The sequence below is a fragment of the Pseudochaenichthys georgianus genome, chromosome 14 (assembly GCF_902827115.2).
Source record: "Pseudochaenichthys georgianus chromosome 14, fPseGeo1.2, whole genome shotgun sequence".
Classification (NCBI taxonomy): domain Eukaryota; kingdom Metazoa; phylum Chordata; class Actinopteri; order Perciformes; family Channichthyidae; genus Pseudochaenichthys; species Pseudochaenichthys georgianus.
Genome location: NC_047516.1, coordinates 28,258,770 through 28,278,053, shown reverse-complemented (window position 1 = coordinate 28,278,053; position 19,284 = coordinate 28,258,770). Strand labels below are relative to the sequence as shown.

Genomic DNA, 19,284 nt, shown 5'->3' with positions numbered 1-19,284 from the left:
TTACTGTATGCTAAATAGGCTACATGCTACGCTCAAGTTTCCCAAACTTCAGACAATGTACCTATCCACATTTCCAAAGTAGCCTGCCACCTCCAACTGCAGATACACAAAATATAACAACAAATACTTACCTTGCCTTTGCTCTTCTTAATAATAATAATAATAATAATAAATGGAATTTATAAAGCACCTTTCACGGGACCCAAGGTCTCTGTACATGGTGGACAGACAAAACAAAACAGACAATGAGGAGCGAACAAAACAAGAAAAAAATAAAATAAAATAAAGGAAGCCAGGGGACCAGGAAAGGACTAGGGTCCGAAGCATGGTCCGAAGGCGCGGAGATCACTGAGAGCACTTATTTAACAAAATGACTTTTATTCTGAAGGCAAAACCCCACTTTTCCGGTGTATTGCACATATTTTGTTTGACTTTGCAGACTGGGCGTCTGTCTGGTCGCGGCTACTTGTCCAAATGCACCTTGCACTTTGTTAATGCAAATTATCATTTGTACAGCTTTCACAAACAGCTAAGCACACCAATGTAATACAAAAAACTGTTAATATGTTTAAATGTACGTTTTTTATATTAATGACATTGTTATCTCTGCATATCAAACACTTTTCAGCATCGACATGAATTAAAATGAGTCATTTTTTTAAATGAATTGTTGTCCTGAGCTGCCTAATGTAACAGCATCTACGCCAATCAGAGCTCAGAACAGAGAGTGTTAGTTTGTATAGAGGTGGGCGTTGCCGCCACACGTGCAGTAGGCCAGTCTGAAAACCACAGAAGCAGTAGACCTAATACACGGTGAAATAGTACAAGGCTATTTTGCTCACCAAGGTGTCAACAGCATTAGGATAATTGTATCTTTAAAATAAACACTAGTATTAAATGAAAACAATTGGAGCCATGTTCAGAGCTGATATTATACTGCACAACTGTTATTACTACTTACAGAGGTGATTACAGTGAGAAAACAGTAATTCAACTATTTAAATGTGTTATACTTCACTGAAAATGAGTTGTTGCCCATTAGTTTCAACTGTACTGTACAATTTGTGGATGTCAAGACCTGTACAAGAGAAAACAGATGAGCCTTATTGAAAAAGTACTTACTCTTTCTCATGTCCAAAACAATCTGCTGTGTCGTTCATGTTCCTGTGTTTTGTTTATCTCTAACATAGTAATACAGTTAACATTGCCCCCTCCTGGTCAGAGGTGATAATAGTTCAACCTAGTTCTGTTGGCACCAGGCAGGTTACCACATACTAATTATGTTAGTATTGTAAAAACAAATAAGAAATGTATCACAACTACAACTGGCTAACAATAGCAATATAATATACCAACTCTGACATATGTCAAAAAATAAGACAGACACATTTTATAATATATGTATTTAAATCAAACACAATTTAAATATATTATAGATTAAGTACACATACATACATGTCAGAAAACATTAGTGGTACATAGTACCAAGAGTCTTTTCTGGTTCTTTTCCACATCTTGGTAAGGGTCTAAATTAAAAAAAAAGTTGTATTCACTGAGCACATTTTCCAGTTGAACAGTTCTGTCATCACTGATATGTGTCAGCGATGCATTAAAAAAAAAAAAATCAGATCACCATAAAAAAGGGCTAACATTAATATATGGGGTAAACCAGAAATCTACATGTACATATATAGAACATTAAGGACATGGAGTGTGGAGTTTTCCAACTGGAGCACTTAAGTCCATTAAGTGAATATTTCTTCTTCTTCTACGCTCTGTAAAAGGTGCCAGGAGTTTCATATAGGAGCTGAGCCGGTCCAATGAACAAATCTGCTCTCCTTCTGTTTCATTGTCACGTTTCCAAAAATGTTCTACAGTACGCAAAAACAGCCGAGGTGGGACAGCTCACATGAGTGAACGGCAGACGACACTACTCCGACGGGCTGCGGGAAGCGTATGCAGAAAACTGTACAACACTGATTTTTCATCTGCTTAAGCCTTACGTGGCTAACCCTTACATTTCATCTAAAAACAAGGAATGCTTAAAAAAGGTGTGGGGAGGAGTGTCGTGAGGGCAAATTCAGTCTTTGTCACATCCTCCATAGGTCCGAGATAAGAGAGACATTATTTCCAGACAGTGTCAAGTGTGTGTGTTGTAGGTTTCCTTCCTTCAGGAGTGACTTCAGTCCAACGTAAGAGCTTCATCTTTGGCGACCTCACGCGTACCTTCGTAGTATTATGGAGTTGGAAGATTGGTGCAAAGATGTACTTCAACTTTATCATGACGCACCCAAGCTCACACATTCATACAGACACATTGGGGAGATGATAATATGCCTTGTTCGTAATTAGATTAATGCAGTTCATTGTGGAGTGAGCCCTGCGTACAGTTTGTCACTGGTCTGGCCAGTGTCCGTAGGGCGTGATGGGCCTTTGGTTCCTCAGCGGGGTCATAACTGCAGACAAAAGAGAGAAGAAGAAGTTATTACACACATCGCCGCAGAGGAGAGGGCTTACCGGTTGAGGATCCGTACCTTGGTGGACTTGCCGGGGCTGTCGTGACCTGACTGGTGGACGACGTCGTTGACGATCATCTTGGCGATCTGCCACGCCATCTCCTCCTGCGCCTTGATAGGGATGTCAAAGCACAAACTTTAGCTTAAACTGCTTTTAAGTATATTTTTAAAGTAACATTTTAGCATGTTGTTTCCTCACCTCGTCCGAGTTGCCTTGGACCCATTTCTTCATGGCTTGAGAAAAGATGGAACCTGAAGGAGAGCAGAGGGAAGGCTGAGTGAGGCTGCACATAAAGCACATACAAAACAGCATATTAACTGCACACACTGTAGCCTAATTTCACTTCCTCAAGGTGAGTTAAACATATTTGCCGCGTTATAGACTTAAAGTTTGGCACAGTCATTCTGTAGCCCAAATATCTTGTACTCTATTTTAGACCAAGAGAAAACACTCCTAACTACAATAAATACATGTTTGTTGCCTCATCTTAGGAGAAGTTGTAGCAGAGATCTGTTCTTGTATATTTCAGAAAGGTTTGAAAGCATGTGGAGAATAGGATTATGGAGAAGATGATAATATTAAAGTATTTATGACACTTCAGTATTTAATTTTACATTCTGTTCCATCTTATTCTTTTTTATATGCCAAATTTCTCTTATTTCTGTAACTTACTTGCACCGTTATGTTTATTTTATCCCACTTTTATTTTGCCTTTTTATTTGTATGTGAAGCATATTATATGTTGCCTTGTTGGAGGAGCGGAGACTGGGAGATGTTCAGTGCCAACAACTCTGCTCACTATTGTGCATATAGCCTTTAAACCTTGATTCTTAAGATAAGGTTTATATTCATGGAGGCACAGTAGATGTTTTACACTGCACTGACATCAAATATGAAAAAGTAAGGGCCGAGATTCAAAGGAAATAATGAGACACAGAAGAAAGAGTGAGCTGTCATGCCTTTGGATTTCTTCACGTCCGGCTCTGGCTCGGCCTCCCTGATAAACTGACCCATCTCGTTCACCTTCCCGAATGTCATCCTTCTGAGAGAAGAGGAGAGGGATGAAGACAGAGCAAACAGGCACAACTGCAACATTCTAAAATCACTGCGTGTGTTTGGATCAATCCAAATTCAATGAAGGGGAAATAAATCCGACTGACTACAGTTGGGACTGGTCAGCTTTCTGTCCCCAGAGTCAGAACTAAACATGGAGAAGCAGCGTGCAGTTCTTATGCTCCAAATATCTGGAACAAACTACCAGAAACCTGCAGGTCCGCTGCAACTCTGACTACTTTTAAATCCAGGCTGAAGACTTTTCTTTTTGCCGCTGCTTTTAATTGAACTATTCATATCTTAGACTGCACTGTAACTTTTATCCATGTATTTTTTCTTTTAATGTTTAATTGAACTATTCATATCTTAGACTGCACCGTAACTTTTATCCATGTATTTTTTCTTTTAATGTTTATTTTATTATCTTTTCTTTTTAATGACTGATTTTAAATGCCATTTTCTTAATGTCTTTCATTTTTGTGAAGCTCTTTGAATTGCCTTGTGTTGAAAGGTGCTATATAAATAAACTTGCCTTGCCGCTTTGCCTTTCAATACAATTATTTCCTTTAATTATTTTTGTGCCGGATTCTTTACAGAGTGCTCATAAAACACTTTGAGAGTGAGTCAATAAAAACAAAAAAAGTTACAAGCATTAAAGCCAAACGGCAACGTGGGCAATCAATAGATCATAAGAATATGGGAGAACAATGGAACTTGGGGGAAATGACCAACAGCTAAATTGGAGAACAGCAAATATCTGAGGAGTTCATTTAAAGAGATGATGTGAAACACAGATGTAGCCCTCTGGTGCATTAGACACTCACCCAGCGTACGGCCGCTGGTACAAGGACTCGGGGTCCAGGCTGGCGACGTCCACCGTGATCGCCTCGTCGAAGTTTTTCAGGATCTTGATCGCTGCCCTTTTGGCCCCCTGTTGCAGCGTGAAGAAAACATGAAGTGAATGTTTGGCAGCGTTACGGGCAACGTGGTTTTTCTAAGAAGACATCTAAACATCTGGAATACACTCGGCCCTTTTGGCATTTACAAAAAAATGTCTTCATTGTTAGCGTAATGAGGCGGAACAGGAGTAAATGTCAGGAGGAACATCCCCACAGGGGCGGAGGAAGAGGGGGGGTTAACGTTGGGGTCACCTGAGACTGAGAGCCCTCGCTGGCATTTGAACTTGAACGCTCGTTGTCCGCGGGCCCGCCCTGACCCGGAGTGTTGACATTCACAAACTCGTCCGCCCGCACCGAGTTGATGAGGTCACTCAGGTATTTGTAGTAAAGGTTGCTAGACAGGAAGCCTGGCATGTAGACCTGAACAAACGCAACACAACGGTGACTCTGTTAGCCAATAATGAGCTGCGTGATGTATTTCTGGGCACAAGTTACAAAGGTCTGTTTCTGACCTTTACGTGCCGACAGCAGTGTTCACATTTCATTTGATTAACTTAAGGCAAGTACATTTGTCATCGGTGTAATAGGACAATTTGTCAGTGACTTACAACACAAAACCTTTAGGAGGATCCTATTAAATTACAGAAAACAGCTCAAGCAGAACATTCTATAATTATGTAGCTAAAAGTTTTAAAGGGCAATGTACATGAATTGAACTTTTCAGTACAACTTTTCTATGTCTTAAGTGCATTATAAACATAACTAAAAATGTGTTAAAAATCCGCTTATAGCACTGTTTAATAGTAGTTATAAGCTCTTATAGTTACCAGTATTAACACCAGTGCATTTGTATTGGTGAGGAATCTGTGTTTTTCATTAATTACATACTTCACAATAGTTGTGTATTGATATGACAATAAAACTTGGAATCTGCTTTCTACCTTTTTATTTTAATTAGTCACTCATGTTGATCAAAGGAAAAGATACAGCTTCATAGCTTTAAAACGTTTTGTTCCGATTCTAGTGAGTAATACCCAACTTTGAAGATAATTGTAATAGTGCATTATGATAAGGTTATAATGTAATTTAACAATGGGAATTTTAAACACTATGATCCTTTTAAAGACAGGTTAGAGAGTGACCAGCAGTTATGATAATACTTGACCATACAAACTTTATAATGTGTGTGATTATAGTTTGAAGCATTATGAACTGTGCTTAATACTATAATTGTTAAGTGCTATAAGCATAATATAACGCATTATAAGTACGAGTTTCTAGGGTGCTTTATTGTATATTCTTGAATGTTTCCTATTTCCGTACCTTCTCCATGGTTGTCCAGGCCTGTCTGAGTGGAGTGGTGAAACAGTCTGGCAGCGGCCCCCCCTCTCGGCAGATATTCGACTCGATCTCCATCCGCACAGAGTCGCCAAAGCCCAGAGGGTTAGTGGCCTGGAGTGAGAAATACCTGAAGAGGAAATAGAGCAATACAAGACGGAGTTCAGGTCATCTCAATTAAGTCATCTCAATTAGGATTCAAATTAATACCAAAGATGCAATAGACTTCAAAATAAACCTCCCTTAAACCTAAATCAAGAACTGAATTGAGGAAATTGCCTTTTTTTTTAAAGCTGCAATGCCTCTGGCAAGCAGGACTATGGCATTTATTTAATATTATCTAAATATGAATGAAATATTGCAAAAATTATCTGCTGCTAATATAGAATAGTGACTGGGCTTTCTCCTTCACAGTTCTTAACTGCACAAAGCTAAAAGAAAAAGAAACACCTTGAAATATTTCTCAATAAAAAAATCCTCCAACATCAGACGACTGGATTGCAACTGTCAAAGTGACAATAGGCAAGTCTTTTGCTTTAACTCAACATAACAAACTAAATGTTGATTGCACAATGTAATGGATTTTTGGAAAATGTCACCATCGTTTTAATGATTGGTTCACTATAAACCAGGTGTCTTTGCCACAGCGGTGCCAAAAATAATACCACTTGGGGGAGGAGTTGTCTTTATGATAACTTTAAAATATGATCCATGTCGGAAATACTGGAAAAGAGATTGAGATGTAACCGAATACATATATCAGTTAAAATCCCCTTTTCCTGTTTAAGTTCTAGATTGTACATGTCAACCCATTAGTTTCTTTCCCAAAAATAAACAAAAATGTGAATGTCTGGCTACACATGCACAGCATTGAGTGCAGCAGTCTGGTATGATTATTATCATGGCAGTTAATTAACAGTGTGTGGATTATTTTTACTACACTGAACAAAAATATAAATGCAACACTTTTGTTTTTGCTCCCATTTTTCATGAGATGAACTCAAAGATCTAAAACATTTTCTATATACACAAAATAACCATTTCCCTCAAATATTGTTCACAAATCTGAAAAAAATCTGTGATAGTGAGCACTTCTCCTTTGCCGAGATAATCCATCACACCTCACAGGTGTGGCATATCAAGATGCTGATTAGACAGCATGATTATTGCACAGGTGTGCCTTAGGCTGGCCACAATAAAAGGCCACTCTAAAATGTTCAGTTTTATCACACAGCACAATGCCACAGATGTCGCAAGTTTTGAGGGAGCATGCAATTGGCATGCTGACAGCAGGAATGTCCACCAGAGCTGTTGCCCGTGAATTGAATGTTCATTTCTCTACCATAAGCCGTCTCCAAAGGCGTTTCAGAGAATTTGGCAGTACATCCAACCGGCCTCACAACCGCAGACCACGTGTAACCACACCAGCCCAGGACCTCCACATCCAGCATGTTCACCTCCAAGATCGTCTGAGACCAGCCACTCGGACAGCTGCTGCAACAATCGGTTTGCATAACCAAAGAATTTCTGCACAAACTGTCAGAAACCGTCTCAGGGATGCTCATCTGCATGCTCGTCGTCCTCATCGGGGTCTCGACCTGACTCCGGTTCGTCGTCGTAACCGACTTGAGTGGGCAAATGCTCACATTCGATAGCGTTTGGCACGTTGGAGAGGTGTTCTCTTCACGGATGAATCCCGGTTTTCACTGTTCAGGGCAGATGGCAGACAGCGTGTGTGGCGTCGTGTGGGTGAGCGGTTTTCTGATGTCAATGTTGTGAATCGAGTGGCCCATGGTGGTGGTGGGGTTATGGTATGGGCAGGCGTATGTTATGGACGACGAACACAGGTGCATTTTATTGATGGCATTGTGAATGCACAGAGATACCGTGACGAGATCCTGAGGCCCATTGTTGTGCCATTCATCCACGACCATCACCTCATGTTGCAGCATGATAATGCACGGCCCCATGTTGCAAGGATCTGTACATGATTCCTGAAGGCTGAAAACATCCCAGTTCTTGCATGGCCAGCATACTCACCGGACATGTCACCCATTGAGCATGTTTGGGATGCTCTGGATCGGCGTATACGACAGCGTGTTCCAGTTCCTGCCAATATCCAGCAACTTCGCACAGCCATTGAAGAGGAGTGGACCAACATTCCACAGGCCACAATCAACAACCTGATCAACTCTATACGAAGGAGATGTGTTGCACTGCGTGAGGCAAATGGTGGTCACACCAATAAAGCAAAACTGCACGTTTCAGAGTGGCCTTTTATTGTGGCCAGCCTAAGGCACACCTGTGCAACAATCATGCTGTCTAATCAGCATCTTGATATGCCACACTTGTGAGGTGGGATGGATTATCTCGGCAAAGGAGAAGTGCTCACTATCACAGATTTTTTCAGATTTGTGAACAATATTTGAGAGAAATGGTTATTTTGTGTATATAGAAAATGTTTTAGATCTTTGAGTTCATCTCATGAAAAATGGGAGCAAAAACAAAAGTGTTGCATTTATATTTTTGTTCAGTGTGTATAAGACAACAGAGGGTGAAAGTGCAAAATAATCGATACTGTCAGGAATCCGGCCAGTAATACATTCATATTTTCTAAAATGCAGCTATAATCATGACTATGTATTTACTGTGGTAATATACCCTCTGGTTTTAAAACATAGCGAGACTGGAACAGTAAAAGAGATTTGATTCAACTATAAATATATACATTTCTCTTATTTGCTTATCACTTTAATTTATAACTGTTTTGTCCATGTTGGGATCCTGTAGGAATAAAGTTTCCATCTCAGGTTTCAACAATCAAACCAGATAAAGAAATATGACTTCTATCTTCTCTTTTGTCCTAAAATCCAACCAGTGCCTGAAGTTGCTTTCAAAACAAAGCTTAAACAACTAACCCAATAAACAAAAAATATAACAATAAGTAATTATCAAATACAAATTAAAAAAACAGTGAGAAAAATAAACGTTTAACTATTCAATATGACAAATCAACGATAAGCTGCAACGTTGACAATCACTTAAAATGATCTTCCTAACTTTTGGTCACAAATAGCTTTTGAAAGGACAGGACTCTTAAGAAGCTGAGTGGAGACCTACTTGTCGTAGAGGATCATGGCGTCATTCTGAGCCTCCTGGCCGTCGTACTGGCCCTTTTTAGCTGCTAGCTGGTTCTGGAAGTTGTCCGCTGCTAGCCAGAACTGCATTACATTCATCGCCTCCTCCTTTTCCATGTACTGCGGGGAGGAAGAGACCAACACACCTCAACTGAAAGTCACTGTGTTTCAGGGTTTACTGTGAGTCCTGTGTATACGCTGACACAGTAAATACATGTTTGCTCCGACAACGTTAGGGAGTGCTGGGGTTAATTGTCACTTTATCATAGCGATAGTTTGAGAAATATCTCTACCGAGTCCTCACTTTATTGCTGCTGTGACAATAGAAATTCCCTGTAACATACTTAAATAAACAGAAAGTGTTTTTGGGGTAGTGGCAAGAGAGGACAAGTGTTTACAGTAATGAGGAGGGGACATGAGGCACAGTTTGTGTACAAAAACAAACATAAATGGCACCGTACTGGAGTGAAAAAGGTGTTTAACAAATGGGCCCACTCACCTCAGAGAAGTAGAAGAGAGCTGACTCACAGAACAAGATGTCAGCCAGGAACACAGAGCCACTCGTCAACACTTCGATCTGGTATTTACAGAAATGATGGCTCCGCAGGAAATCACTAAAGTGCCTGGATAAGAAAGAGCAGGTGGGAAATGACAAATGACTAGTTGCACTTTAGCTCTACTGTGGACACATGTCGACAGGGAAACCTCGTTCCATTAACTCCTCCGGAAAATAAATGCACACACTCACTGTTGCTCCAAGATGATGAAGACTACCGATTGTGCAACGACAAAGCTGTTTGGGTCCACCATGCCATCCTCTCCACATATCTTAGCTACACAGAGAGCAGACAGGGATATTATTTAAGATGGATGTATTACAGTTTTTGTGACTGAAACCAAAGCACGTCAAATCGGCTCTCATATTTAAAAGAAAAAGTGAGTTCCTAACGTGTGTTTCTTACCCACGATATCATTTCTGATTGGTTCTGTGATGGGGATGGGCCTCACAGCATCTGGAGAGATGTACCTGGTGAAGATGGTGACTGCCTCCTTCTCTATACCTGCGGAAGACAAAGGCAAATAGCTTAAATGCATAGGAGTGTTTTTTGTGTCATCACAGAGAGGGAATGTCATGCTAAAAATACTTTCTTCTTGGGATAACTAACTATGTCCAACACACACTGGTAAAACTTCTGAATTTAAGAATGTATTTACGTTAAAAAGTGTACTGTGGAATTTGTCTTTTTTTCATTGAAATCACTTTAGGGAGGGATCTATTTGTGGTTCCTTTGACAGCTGGAACAATGTACATTTATTTAAAAAAGGACTTTAACTAGAATTAAAGCCTTGTGTTTGTATGCTTTTGCACACAAGTCAGGTTGCCTTTGACAACGTTTGTCCAAAATGTCATCACTTAATTATTTTATCATTTGGGACATTCATAATAATTATATTTATTTTGTAAAGTCACTGTGACGTCAAGTTTTTTGACCAACAAAATCGAATCAGAGTCCAAGATGCTTTTGCGTCAAATTTTTAAATCATAAAATTGTATTTTTCAGTTGTAGCCTGACAAAGCAACGGACAGTGGTTATTTTATCGGACCAAATAATTGCAGGTCACTGTTAAGAAAAAATGTTTCTCTCCACCATCCTTAGGTCATAGCCAGGTTTCATTCATTTTGAATCCAATTATCCTTGTCTTATGATATTAGGAGTCAGGTGTACTGATAAACAGCTGCTAATATCCACTACGATACCTATGAACCATTCAGAATAGTTTTGATTCATTTCATTTATCATTGACAATATATACAAATTAGATTCATGAGATATGCATTAATAAAAATGCAAAGCCTCTTTATTTTGTGAAGAAGAAGAGACTGCAATGGGATGGCCAGGGAAAAGGGTGCCAGTCAAACACCAAACACTGGAAACAAATAATATAAATATGGCCTTTGTATTAGTTTTAAGTAATTTTGTGAATTACTAGCAAAAATGTTTAAATCTGCCACTATTTTTCAATTCTTCAGTAAAGGTGGATCACATTGAAGTTGCATGCTTTATGTAGATTATGTTTTTGCTGCATTATATGAAAAAACATATATAAACACAAATATAAAAGAGAAGGGGTTGTTTGAAGTTGACTCACTTTTCATGAGTTCAGAGAGGTCTTGCAGCGTGCTGTTGGGCTGCAGCTTGCAGGGAGTCCCAGTCCTGGAGGGGGTCTGCCTGCTGGGGGTTTCTGCTCGAGGGGTGCCGGGCATCAGGACACTTTCTGTGATGGAGGAGTCCCGCCGCTCCGTGTGCACCGCCAGGCCTTCATTGCTACTTCCTCTGCTGAGAACATCGGCCGTGTGTAGGCCGAGCTGCGGGAGGTCCGGTCCGCCCGGGGAGGCGGGAACGGGCTCCGCCAGAGAGCTTTGTTTGACAGAGTTCAGGCTGTGCGCTCGCACGCGCGACCAGCTGGTGGCCCGGAAAGTCTCAGACTCCAACCAGAAGCGAACAAGGTGGTCGGCACCCCGGTGTTCCATGAAGTGCACGTAGTGAGGGATGGCCACGCCGTCCCGCAGGACGTGCTCCACCGTCTTAGACAGCCGGGAGCGGTCCTCCTGCTGATAGTTCACACTGGAGTGTCCTGGAACATGCAAATATACACACAGTTAAGTTATCAATTTATAACTTCAGGCTTCAATTACGGCTCGACAGTAAATGGATATGTTGAAATTTGGATAGATGTTATATTATATCAATCTTAAATGGCATACGTTTATTTGCCTCTTTTTAAAGACAGCATTTTAGTTGTATTACATAACAAGGGATGTTTTTCTTTAAAATGTCTAGGCTGTTCTCCCTGTTCTTTTATATGCCTTTACTTAGTTATTCATTACATCACTGATGATTAATTATCTTCAATCTCTTTGTGTTAATACTGTGTTATAGCAGCAATAGTAAACATCACAATATAAATGTTATATTGATTTTAGTTTTTTTGTCAAAACATTCTGATATACAGACTTCGACTTAGAGAAATTAAAACAATTGAATAGATATAAAAAACACATAAATTAATTCAAGTTTTTTAAAGAAAGTCAGAACATAACAAATGTCATCACCCCAATGCAATTCAACTCAATTAAAAAAGGTGTTATATTAGTGGGGATTTGTATTTGTAAGGCTAAGATCATATACACTTTTTAGTAAAATGCACATGTCAAACAGATGTATTCTGCCTTCAAGTGTTCCACTTCAATAAGAGCAGCAAACGTTCTATTATTTACAGGCTTCAACTTTCATAATAGAGTTGAGTTGCAACATGAAGTGAAAAATAAAAAGTGGATTCTCCGTGTTCAGCACTATTAGTTCTCCTGAACATTTGGGCCAGACTGTTGGAACGTGCGCTGAATTTAAACTCCTGGATATTTCTTTTTGAAGTCTTGTGAATTTCTGACGGTGTCTCTAGAGGTGGCTTTGGAGTATGCAATTTCACAGATGATTTCACCCAGACAAACTTTTCAGAGTCAACATCAAACAGTCATTATTGAGTGTCTGAAGAGGTCAGCAATAACTGCGGTTGCCATAGCACCGAACTCCTGTATGGATGTCATATGATTCCAGTGTACTCTGCCTTTAACAGAGAATACCTGTTGAAGATACACCATCCTTAGGGACTGCAAGCACAAACTACCAGCCATCAAAATAAACAAGGGAGCGCACTCACTGAATTCAAACCAGACTCTTGCTGCGTTAGGAATAAGAGCACATCTGCCGTCTGAAGCCTGGGCTGAGGATTTGTGGTGTTATGTTTGCTGCTCTTTTTAAAAAATATTTGTGCGTCACCCACTGTAAACCTCCCTCGCATTCCTTAAGAGCACACAGGGACGCCACATCATCACAAAGCGCCTGCCTCATTTGAATATCTTTGAAAGGTCAGGCACTGATTTTACAATGCCCCGCCCTCACATGTGCTACAGCTGCGTGATACTCAACAGCCGTTACAGGAGAGCAGGGAAATCATATGATCACGTTTGGTTTACACCGTCACTGCACTGTTAAGATTAATGATTAACTCCCACTAATTCCACTATGTATTTAAGTCTCACTTTAGGTTGAACTGCCATAAAGCGCATTTCTGAGGAGTTAGTTTGAGGGAAATGAATTACACACAATGCATAGCTTTGTGACGTAGAACATGGGGTTACAACGGGAAACCCAGAGTGCTAAACTAAAAGAAAGAAAGGTAAACAAAGAATATGTCACGCAGAGTTCAGCCTGTGGAAGGAAATGTATACAACACTAAGGGTGTATGTTGGTATGGGCTGTTTTACACGCCTAATTATTCCATCCATCACTTTAATTTTGCTTTATGATGATGTTTGTAAAATATTGAGTAAAGTGATTATTTGAAAATAACCTCTGCTCCATTCTGTAACTCAAGAGCCTGGAGGGCGTTTTATTAATAAGGCAGTAATCAAAATAAAAACACACTATTGAACAAAACATGCGTTGCCTTTGTTAAGGTAATTGATGTGAAACGTCACCGCAAAGCGCCCTATCCTTATTCATACTATTACAAACCCTTGCTGTTACTCACAGTCAACCATAATAAGTGTGTGACCTCAGTTAAGCCCCTTAGTGTTCAGGGCTTAAGGCCTTAGGGGGACGTCGGGGTGGGGGTCGAAACATTTTTTTTCTTAGTGAAATGACCCGGAAGTATCTTAGTGGCAGCCATGGTAAGACCTCTTTGAATTATCTCAATGTTGAGGTGTTTCGATTCTTCCTTTCGTATGGCCTTTAGCTTAGGGATCATCCTTTACCAAAGGACAGGAGATAATGCTGTCCCAGAATTCCTTGTGGCAGCAACATTTAAAGAGTATATAACATCCGACATCACTGTTTAATTAAACTCTATGAATACACTGAGAACATCCTTCATAAGAGGTGTGAATGCACTCTTTCATTACCTGAATTGTACAGCATTGAGATTGTCACTGTTGCCCACTCAAACACTAAAGTCAAGACTGCTGTCGTCTAAATGGAATTAGAATCAATCACATCTTTCCTTGGCCTTATGACGTTTCAATCGAGGTCAAGGAAAAGCATTTAGAAAAAAGACACAGGATGTGATTTGTTTGACTATTCAAATCACAGCCTGGGATTGGGCCGAGCCCACTTTGCCTTTGAAATGCTCCCTCACCTTCTTCCTCTTTCTTTTTCTTGCCCGGTGAGTTTCGTTCTCATTCTGCTGTCTGGGCTGCGGCACAGGTTCCTCCACCTCTCTGACTCACCCCTGCTATTCTCTGGGCAACTTGCTCGGGCATTCCACAGGTCCTGCCACACTACATATTCACCAGCTTGTATCATTGCATCTGCCATAAGCAGAGTCTAATTTTAGAGCACTTTGGATAAAAGGGAGGAGCTGTGTTCTTACTACATGACCCGAGAGAGGAGGCTTTACAGGCTGTGGAATGTCTGAGTGCTCATCACATTGGGAGCATGAAGTTGTGAAAGTGCTTCACACAAGATTATCGAAGGAGTGTTTTCCACTTGCATAAGACTGTTAAAGCCACTTTAGTAATGCAAGAGACGACTCAGGTATGCCATAGTAACTGTTTATAGCTCTTTATATTGGTTTAATTATGATCATTTCTATATTATAGGGAGTTTGTATACATTGTTTTTGTGTTCTTATTTTGAGATTGTATTATTTGGCAGAAATTCAAACACTTTTAGATGTGTCCTTCTGAAATATTTGTTTCCAGTAAATCTGGCATGACTCAATCAGTCAATCGTCAGAAATAAACTAGCTTATAATTATTTGGTCTTTCTGTTACATTTCAAAGAAAAAAAGGCACAAATTCTCAGATGTTTGCATTTTAAATGTAAGGATTCTCTGCTTGACTTTGTGTTATATGAAAGTAGTAGATAGTGGTATTTATTGGTAGGAGATAACAATGGATGTAATGGTTTCTTTGTTAAGGTAATTTTCTAATATTTTCTAAAAATGTTATACAGTAATTGAGAAATTCATAGACAGATAAATGATGAAAGAAGTAATTGTTGTTTCCAGCTCTACTCCTTTTATTGATGTTTTCCTCTGTGTGCTATAATAGACCTATATTGTGTTGGGCCCTCATCTGTTATCACTTCAACACAAGAGTAAGGCTCAGTACCAAGATCTCCAAAGTGAGCGGCCTCCATGTGGCTCGGCTGTTTCTTGAGGATGGCGGTGCGCCCCCGGGCGAAGGAGTCCATGTTGGCGGAGATGGCATTGATGGCCACATGGCTGGGTCCCGCGGGCTCCTGGATGGCATGGTGGTTCCTCAGTCCTTGTGATGGTGACTGAGGGCTGGGTGGAGCTGTGAGGGAGCACGGGAGACAGAAATTAGGCATCAAGCAAAATAGAAAGAAGAAAAAGAGTCAGTGTGATGTGGATGAAAATATAATTTGAGTGAATGTGTTTCAAAGCGCTCACAGTAAGAGTATAGAGGCCTTGAGGTGGGATGTGAGACAGAGTGCTCAGTGTTTGTTTGACTGTATGTGTTTCACTTAACAGCTTCAGGTAGAAAGGTTGTCCTTGTGACAATAAGGGCCAGCAATAGTGAAAGATAGCAAACCAGATCAAACAAAAAGCCATTTAAAACAGTTGAGCACACTTGTAGGAATGTTTTAAATATAGCTCATTTTGTCCACTAATGCATTTTGTCCACAAATGCATCACAAATAACCAGTTGATAATAAAAACTATTGTCTGTATTCTTGTCATAAATAAATAAATAAAAATTCTCCTGTTTTTTCCAGTGAAAACAACTGCTTTCTGATCTAAGGAATAAGCTAATGCAAGTTTTGTCTATAAATAAAGAGTAATTAAAATGTTCACTTCACAACATGCTTTGACACTTTCATATCCTCACTGAGGAGACGATGAACTCACCTTTATTTACTTTAACATCTGTCACTCTCTCAGGTTCTTTGCTTTTGGCTGTGGGAGAGAAATATGAGAACGGGGGTTAGAATCAGAAGCATTTTCATTCACAATACAAGGCGTGACCAGCGAGAAGTCATTCATAATGACAGGCGAGGTAATGGGATGGTGCTGTGTGGTGTCGCAGCGGGAAACGACTGGAACTCACTATCTAGTTACGTAATGACCGAGTGAGCAAATGGATACGCTAGAAAAACAAACAGATCATTCGCTGCAGACCGAGTCCCTGCTGCTGACGGATGAGGAAAAAAAGGGAAGCTGTGTTCCGATATGTGAAAGCCCTCTCAGTCCTCATTATATAGTAAGCAGCACTGAGAGGGCTTTCACACCAAGTCTTTTTAAGATTTGTGACCTTGGCGATGAGCTCTGGTGGGTCCTTTAAACTGCTTTAAAGTCAAGGGGAGTTGACAGTCTGACAGCTTTCCTCCAAAGCACTAAAAGAGAGTTATTATTTCAAATAATTTATACACAGCATTATAAATCACATGCATATTGGACAACTATTCAATACTCGATTATTTGGTACCAGTCCAAAACTCTTTGGCCAACTGTCGAATAAAAAACTGAAATATGTAGAACAAATGCAGAGTGGCTGACATGGTGGCAACCGAGATTAGAGTGACGCAACATTCATATCTTCAGATTAGGCTGTTGCAGCAAAGGGCGTCAGGATAGGTATCATTTCAAGTACTGACATTACAAAATGGACTGGGAACAAGAGTGGGTAGGCTCTGATGGGCTGTCTGTCAGAGCGTGACTTTTTAAAAGTCTAAGCTCCAACAACATTCTCTGGGCAGAAGTGAAACATGGTTTAAATAGAAGAAGATGAACTTGTATTAATCCCTCATGGGGAAATTATTTCTCTGCATTTGACCCATCCTAGTGTTAGGAGCAGTGTGCTGCCATTTTTGAACGGCGCCCAGGGAGCAATGTGGGGAACGGTGCCTTGCTCAGGGACACCTCGGTAGCACTTGGTCTTTCGGGGACTTGAACTGGTGACCTTCCAGTTCCCAAGCCAAGTCCCTATCGACTTCGCCACCACCGCCCCCTTAAATAATAAAGCATGTCTTTGGAATTAATACATATTCATAGAACCACATGGATGTGCTGTAATGAATGTAAAATAAAAGCTTTGCAATATCGCATCGATGCGTCTAGCATTCACACACAAAGCATCACAAACACTTGACCTCTATGCAAAATGTCAGAAAACTGTGAGCGCCTGAAGATGGAGAAATGTTTGTGGACTGGACAAACTAAAGAGCTGCTGTAAAATAATAAATCAGAATCTCCTACTGCCTGTGCTGCAGCAAGTCTTTTCCCCCTCTGTCTGAAACCAAAGCCCGGTCTGCTCTGATTGGTTAGCTGGCAGGCTCTGTTGTGATTGGTCAAGTGTTACATAGTGTTGTCATTATGCTACGGAAGTAAACAACCAGTCCAATTGAGGCGTTTCAGGCAGGGGTGGGGGAGAGAAACTTGGATTTTAGCCTTTACTAATACTATAATACTAAATCAATCATAATAAATAAACAAAGTGCAACAACCAAAATATATACATTTCAACTAATGTATTGTTTCAGGCAGCTAGTTATTATTTAACAGCACTATAATTGCTTTGCCAAACTTCAGCTCATTACAAAACGTTGTCTGCATATTTCAACCATCTGCCTACCAGGCATCCGACTTCCTTCCTGTCAGTCATGAGTATCATCCAGGTTCACAGCATTGTAAGTGCACCCTCTCTCTTTTTTGTGTGACCTGCTGTGTCAGCTGCTTTGACCGCTGTAGCCTTTCAGGAAAAAAATACTACTCTCCCTCTAAAAGATGAACAACTTTTGAAGAGTTATAACAATGAAGCTACTGTGAATAGTTCTAATAATAAACACAAAGATACTCCAGTAAACATCTGTTTTACAATCACTGCTTTGTTATTCTGCCCCTTCACATCGATTTGCTTTCTTCTAATCAATGAGATGATTCATAAAATGTCGGGCTTGTTCTTTAAAAACACTTTGTAGGAAATGTATTAGCTGCACAATTCTAAACTGCTGTGGTCTGCTACTACTATTAAATGTGTCGAATAAATAAAAGATGCACCTGCACTACAGTCTTCCAAATGAAGCGAAACCAATTTCTATCAAACAGTTTAGAAAAACATGGCATATTACAACGTGTATGAAGAGCCAGTACATGAAAGCTGAGCTATTAGACTATATTATCATTATTTTACTTGGTAGCCAGCAAAAATGCTTCATCATGCTTTGGTTTATAACTAAAACGGCAGGTTCAATTTAAATCAGTTCCTTCTACTTAACGTTGAATGATGCTGAGCAATGTTACCAACGTTAGCTACAACCATTTTGGTCAAACTTTTCTCAATGAAGACTACACACATTTTCTAACAACTCTAATTCAGTTACAACGAACATTTAATAGCCATTTAATAGCCATACTTATGTCTGGTTAAACCTGTATGGAAATGTATTGATAAAGCTAGCTAGCTGCCAATATCTGGCTATCACAGATATTGGTGTTCGTTAAAGTTCATAACATTTAGAAGCACTATTGTATGCAAACACTGTCATGGTAATGTGTCTAATTGAAATAACATACAGTTGACAGCTCTTTAGGGTGGATGTATATCCTCCCTGGCTAACACTAGGGCAAGCAGGATAGAGGCCACCGCTAAGCTAACCATGTCACTGCAGTGAGCAGCGGCGCGGCTCCACACACACCGCTGTGTCCGCGGAGGATTTACTGTCGGCCGCAGTCTCGACTACACTAGTACCATGTTACCGGGACTACGGTCTCCTCAGACGGACTCTTTGCTGCGAGACAGCGTTGACGTTGCAGCCTTCAGAGGGAGCTTCCTCACCTTTCCTCTTGAAAAACGACATGACGGGTTTCACACTCTGGACGTTTCCTCAGCTCACTGACACCGTCCCGTGAGTTCGCGGGTCCCTTCATTCAAATGCATCTGTTCTTTACACTCCTGACGGGAAAACGGGTTATTATCGCAGCCCCGGTGAGTGCTGTCAAATTACAATTTCGCCAAATCCAAACCCAGCACAGCGGCCATATTGTCAATAAACGTCTTACTTCCGGGCTGGTGCGGCAGCAGCATTGTGGGAAATTATGTGTTACCTACTCTTGCCAGGAGAGGGCGCTGTTTCAACGCTAGAGAAACACAGCCTTATTTAGACAATTAATTAATTATTATTATTATTATTCAAAATTACGTATTACGGTCTCTACCATTTATTTGATCATGCAAAATTCACATTTTTAATAAACCCCCAGTCAAATTAATGCTTGTCTGTAGTGTCTCTCCTTATTTAAATATTTCATTTATTTTA

The 19,284-nt window shown here is 40.2% G+C and overlaps 1 protein-coding gene across 2 annotated transcripts; it reads right to left on the bottom strand.

Moving 5' to 3' along the window:
* Window positions 1-1,386: 1,386 nt before the first annotated feature.
* Window positions 1,387-19,036, bottom strand: akap10 (A kinase (PRKA) anchor protein 10). 2 transcript variants are annotated; one of them, XM_034099730.1, is made up of 15 exons: window positions 18,804-19,036; window positions 15,878-15,925; window positions 15,117-15,302; window positions 11,096-11,581; window positions 9,907-10,005; window positions 9,693-9,777; window positions 9,444-9,567; window positions 8,928-9,064; window positions 5,793-5,937; window positions 4,722-4,889; window positions 4,395-4,501; window positions 3,477-3,559; window positions 2,716-2,768; window positions 2,535-2,627; window positions 1,387-2,456 (listed from the first exon to the last, which is right to left on the bottom strand). In XM_034099730.1, the coding sequence occupies exons 1-15, from the start codon at window positions 18,823-18,825 to the stop codon at window positions 2,451-2,453; spliced, it is 1,842 nt and encodes a 613-aa protein (XP_033955621.1). In that variant the 5' UTR covers window positions 18,826-19,036; the 3' UTR covers window positions 1,387-2,450. The 2 variants fall into 2 exon arrangements, with proteins under 2 accessions (XP_033955621.1, XP_033955622.1); XM_034099731.1 differs by having other exon boundaries at window positions 3,477-3,556.
* Window positions 19,037-19,284: the final 248 nt, after the last annotated feature.

Bases quoted from the DNA above. Each gene is read 5' to 3' on its own strand.
- akap10 (XM_034099730.1), bottom strand. From the start codon at position 18,825: ATGTCGTTTTTCAAGAGGAAAG. The intron at 4,502-4,721 runs GTGACCCCAACG...ACGCTGCAACAG, and splicing joins GCGAGGGCTCTCAGTCTCAG to GGGGCCAAAAGGGCAGCGAT. The intron at 3,560-4,394 runs GTGAGTGTCTAA...CTCTTCTCTCAG, and splicing joins TACCAGCGGCCGTACGCTGG to AAGGATGACATTCGGGAAGG.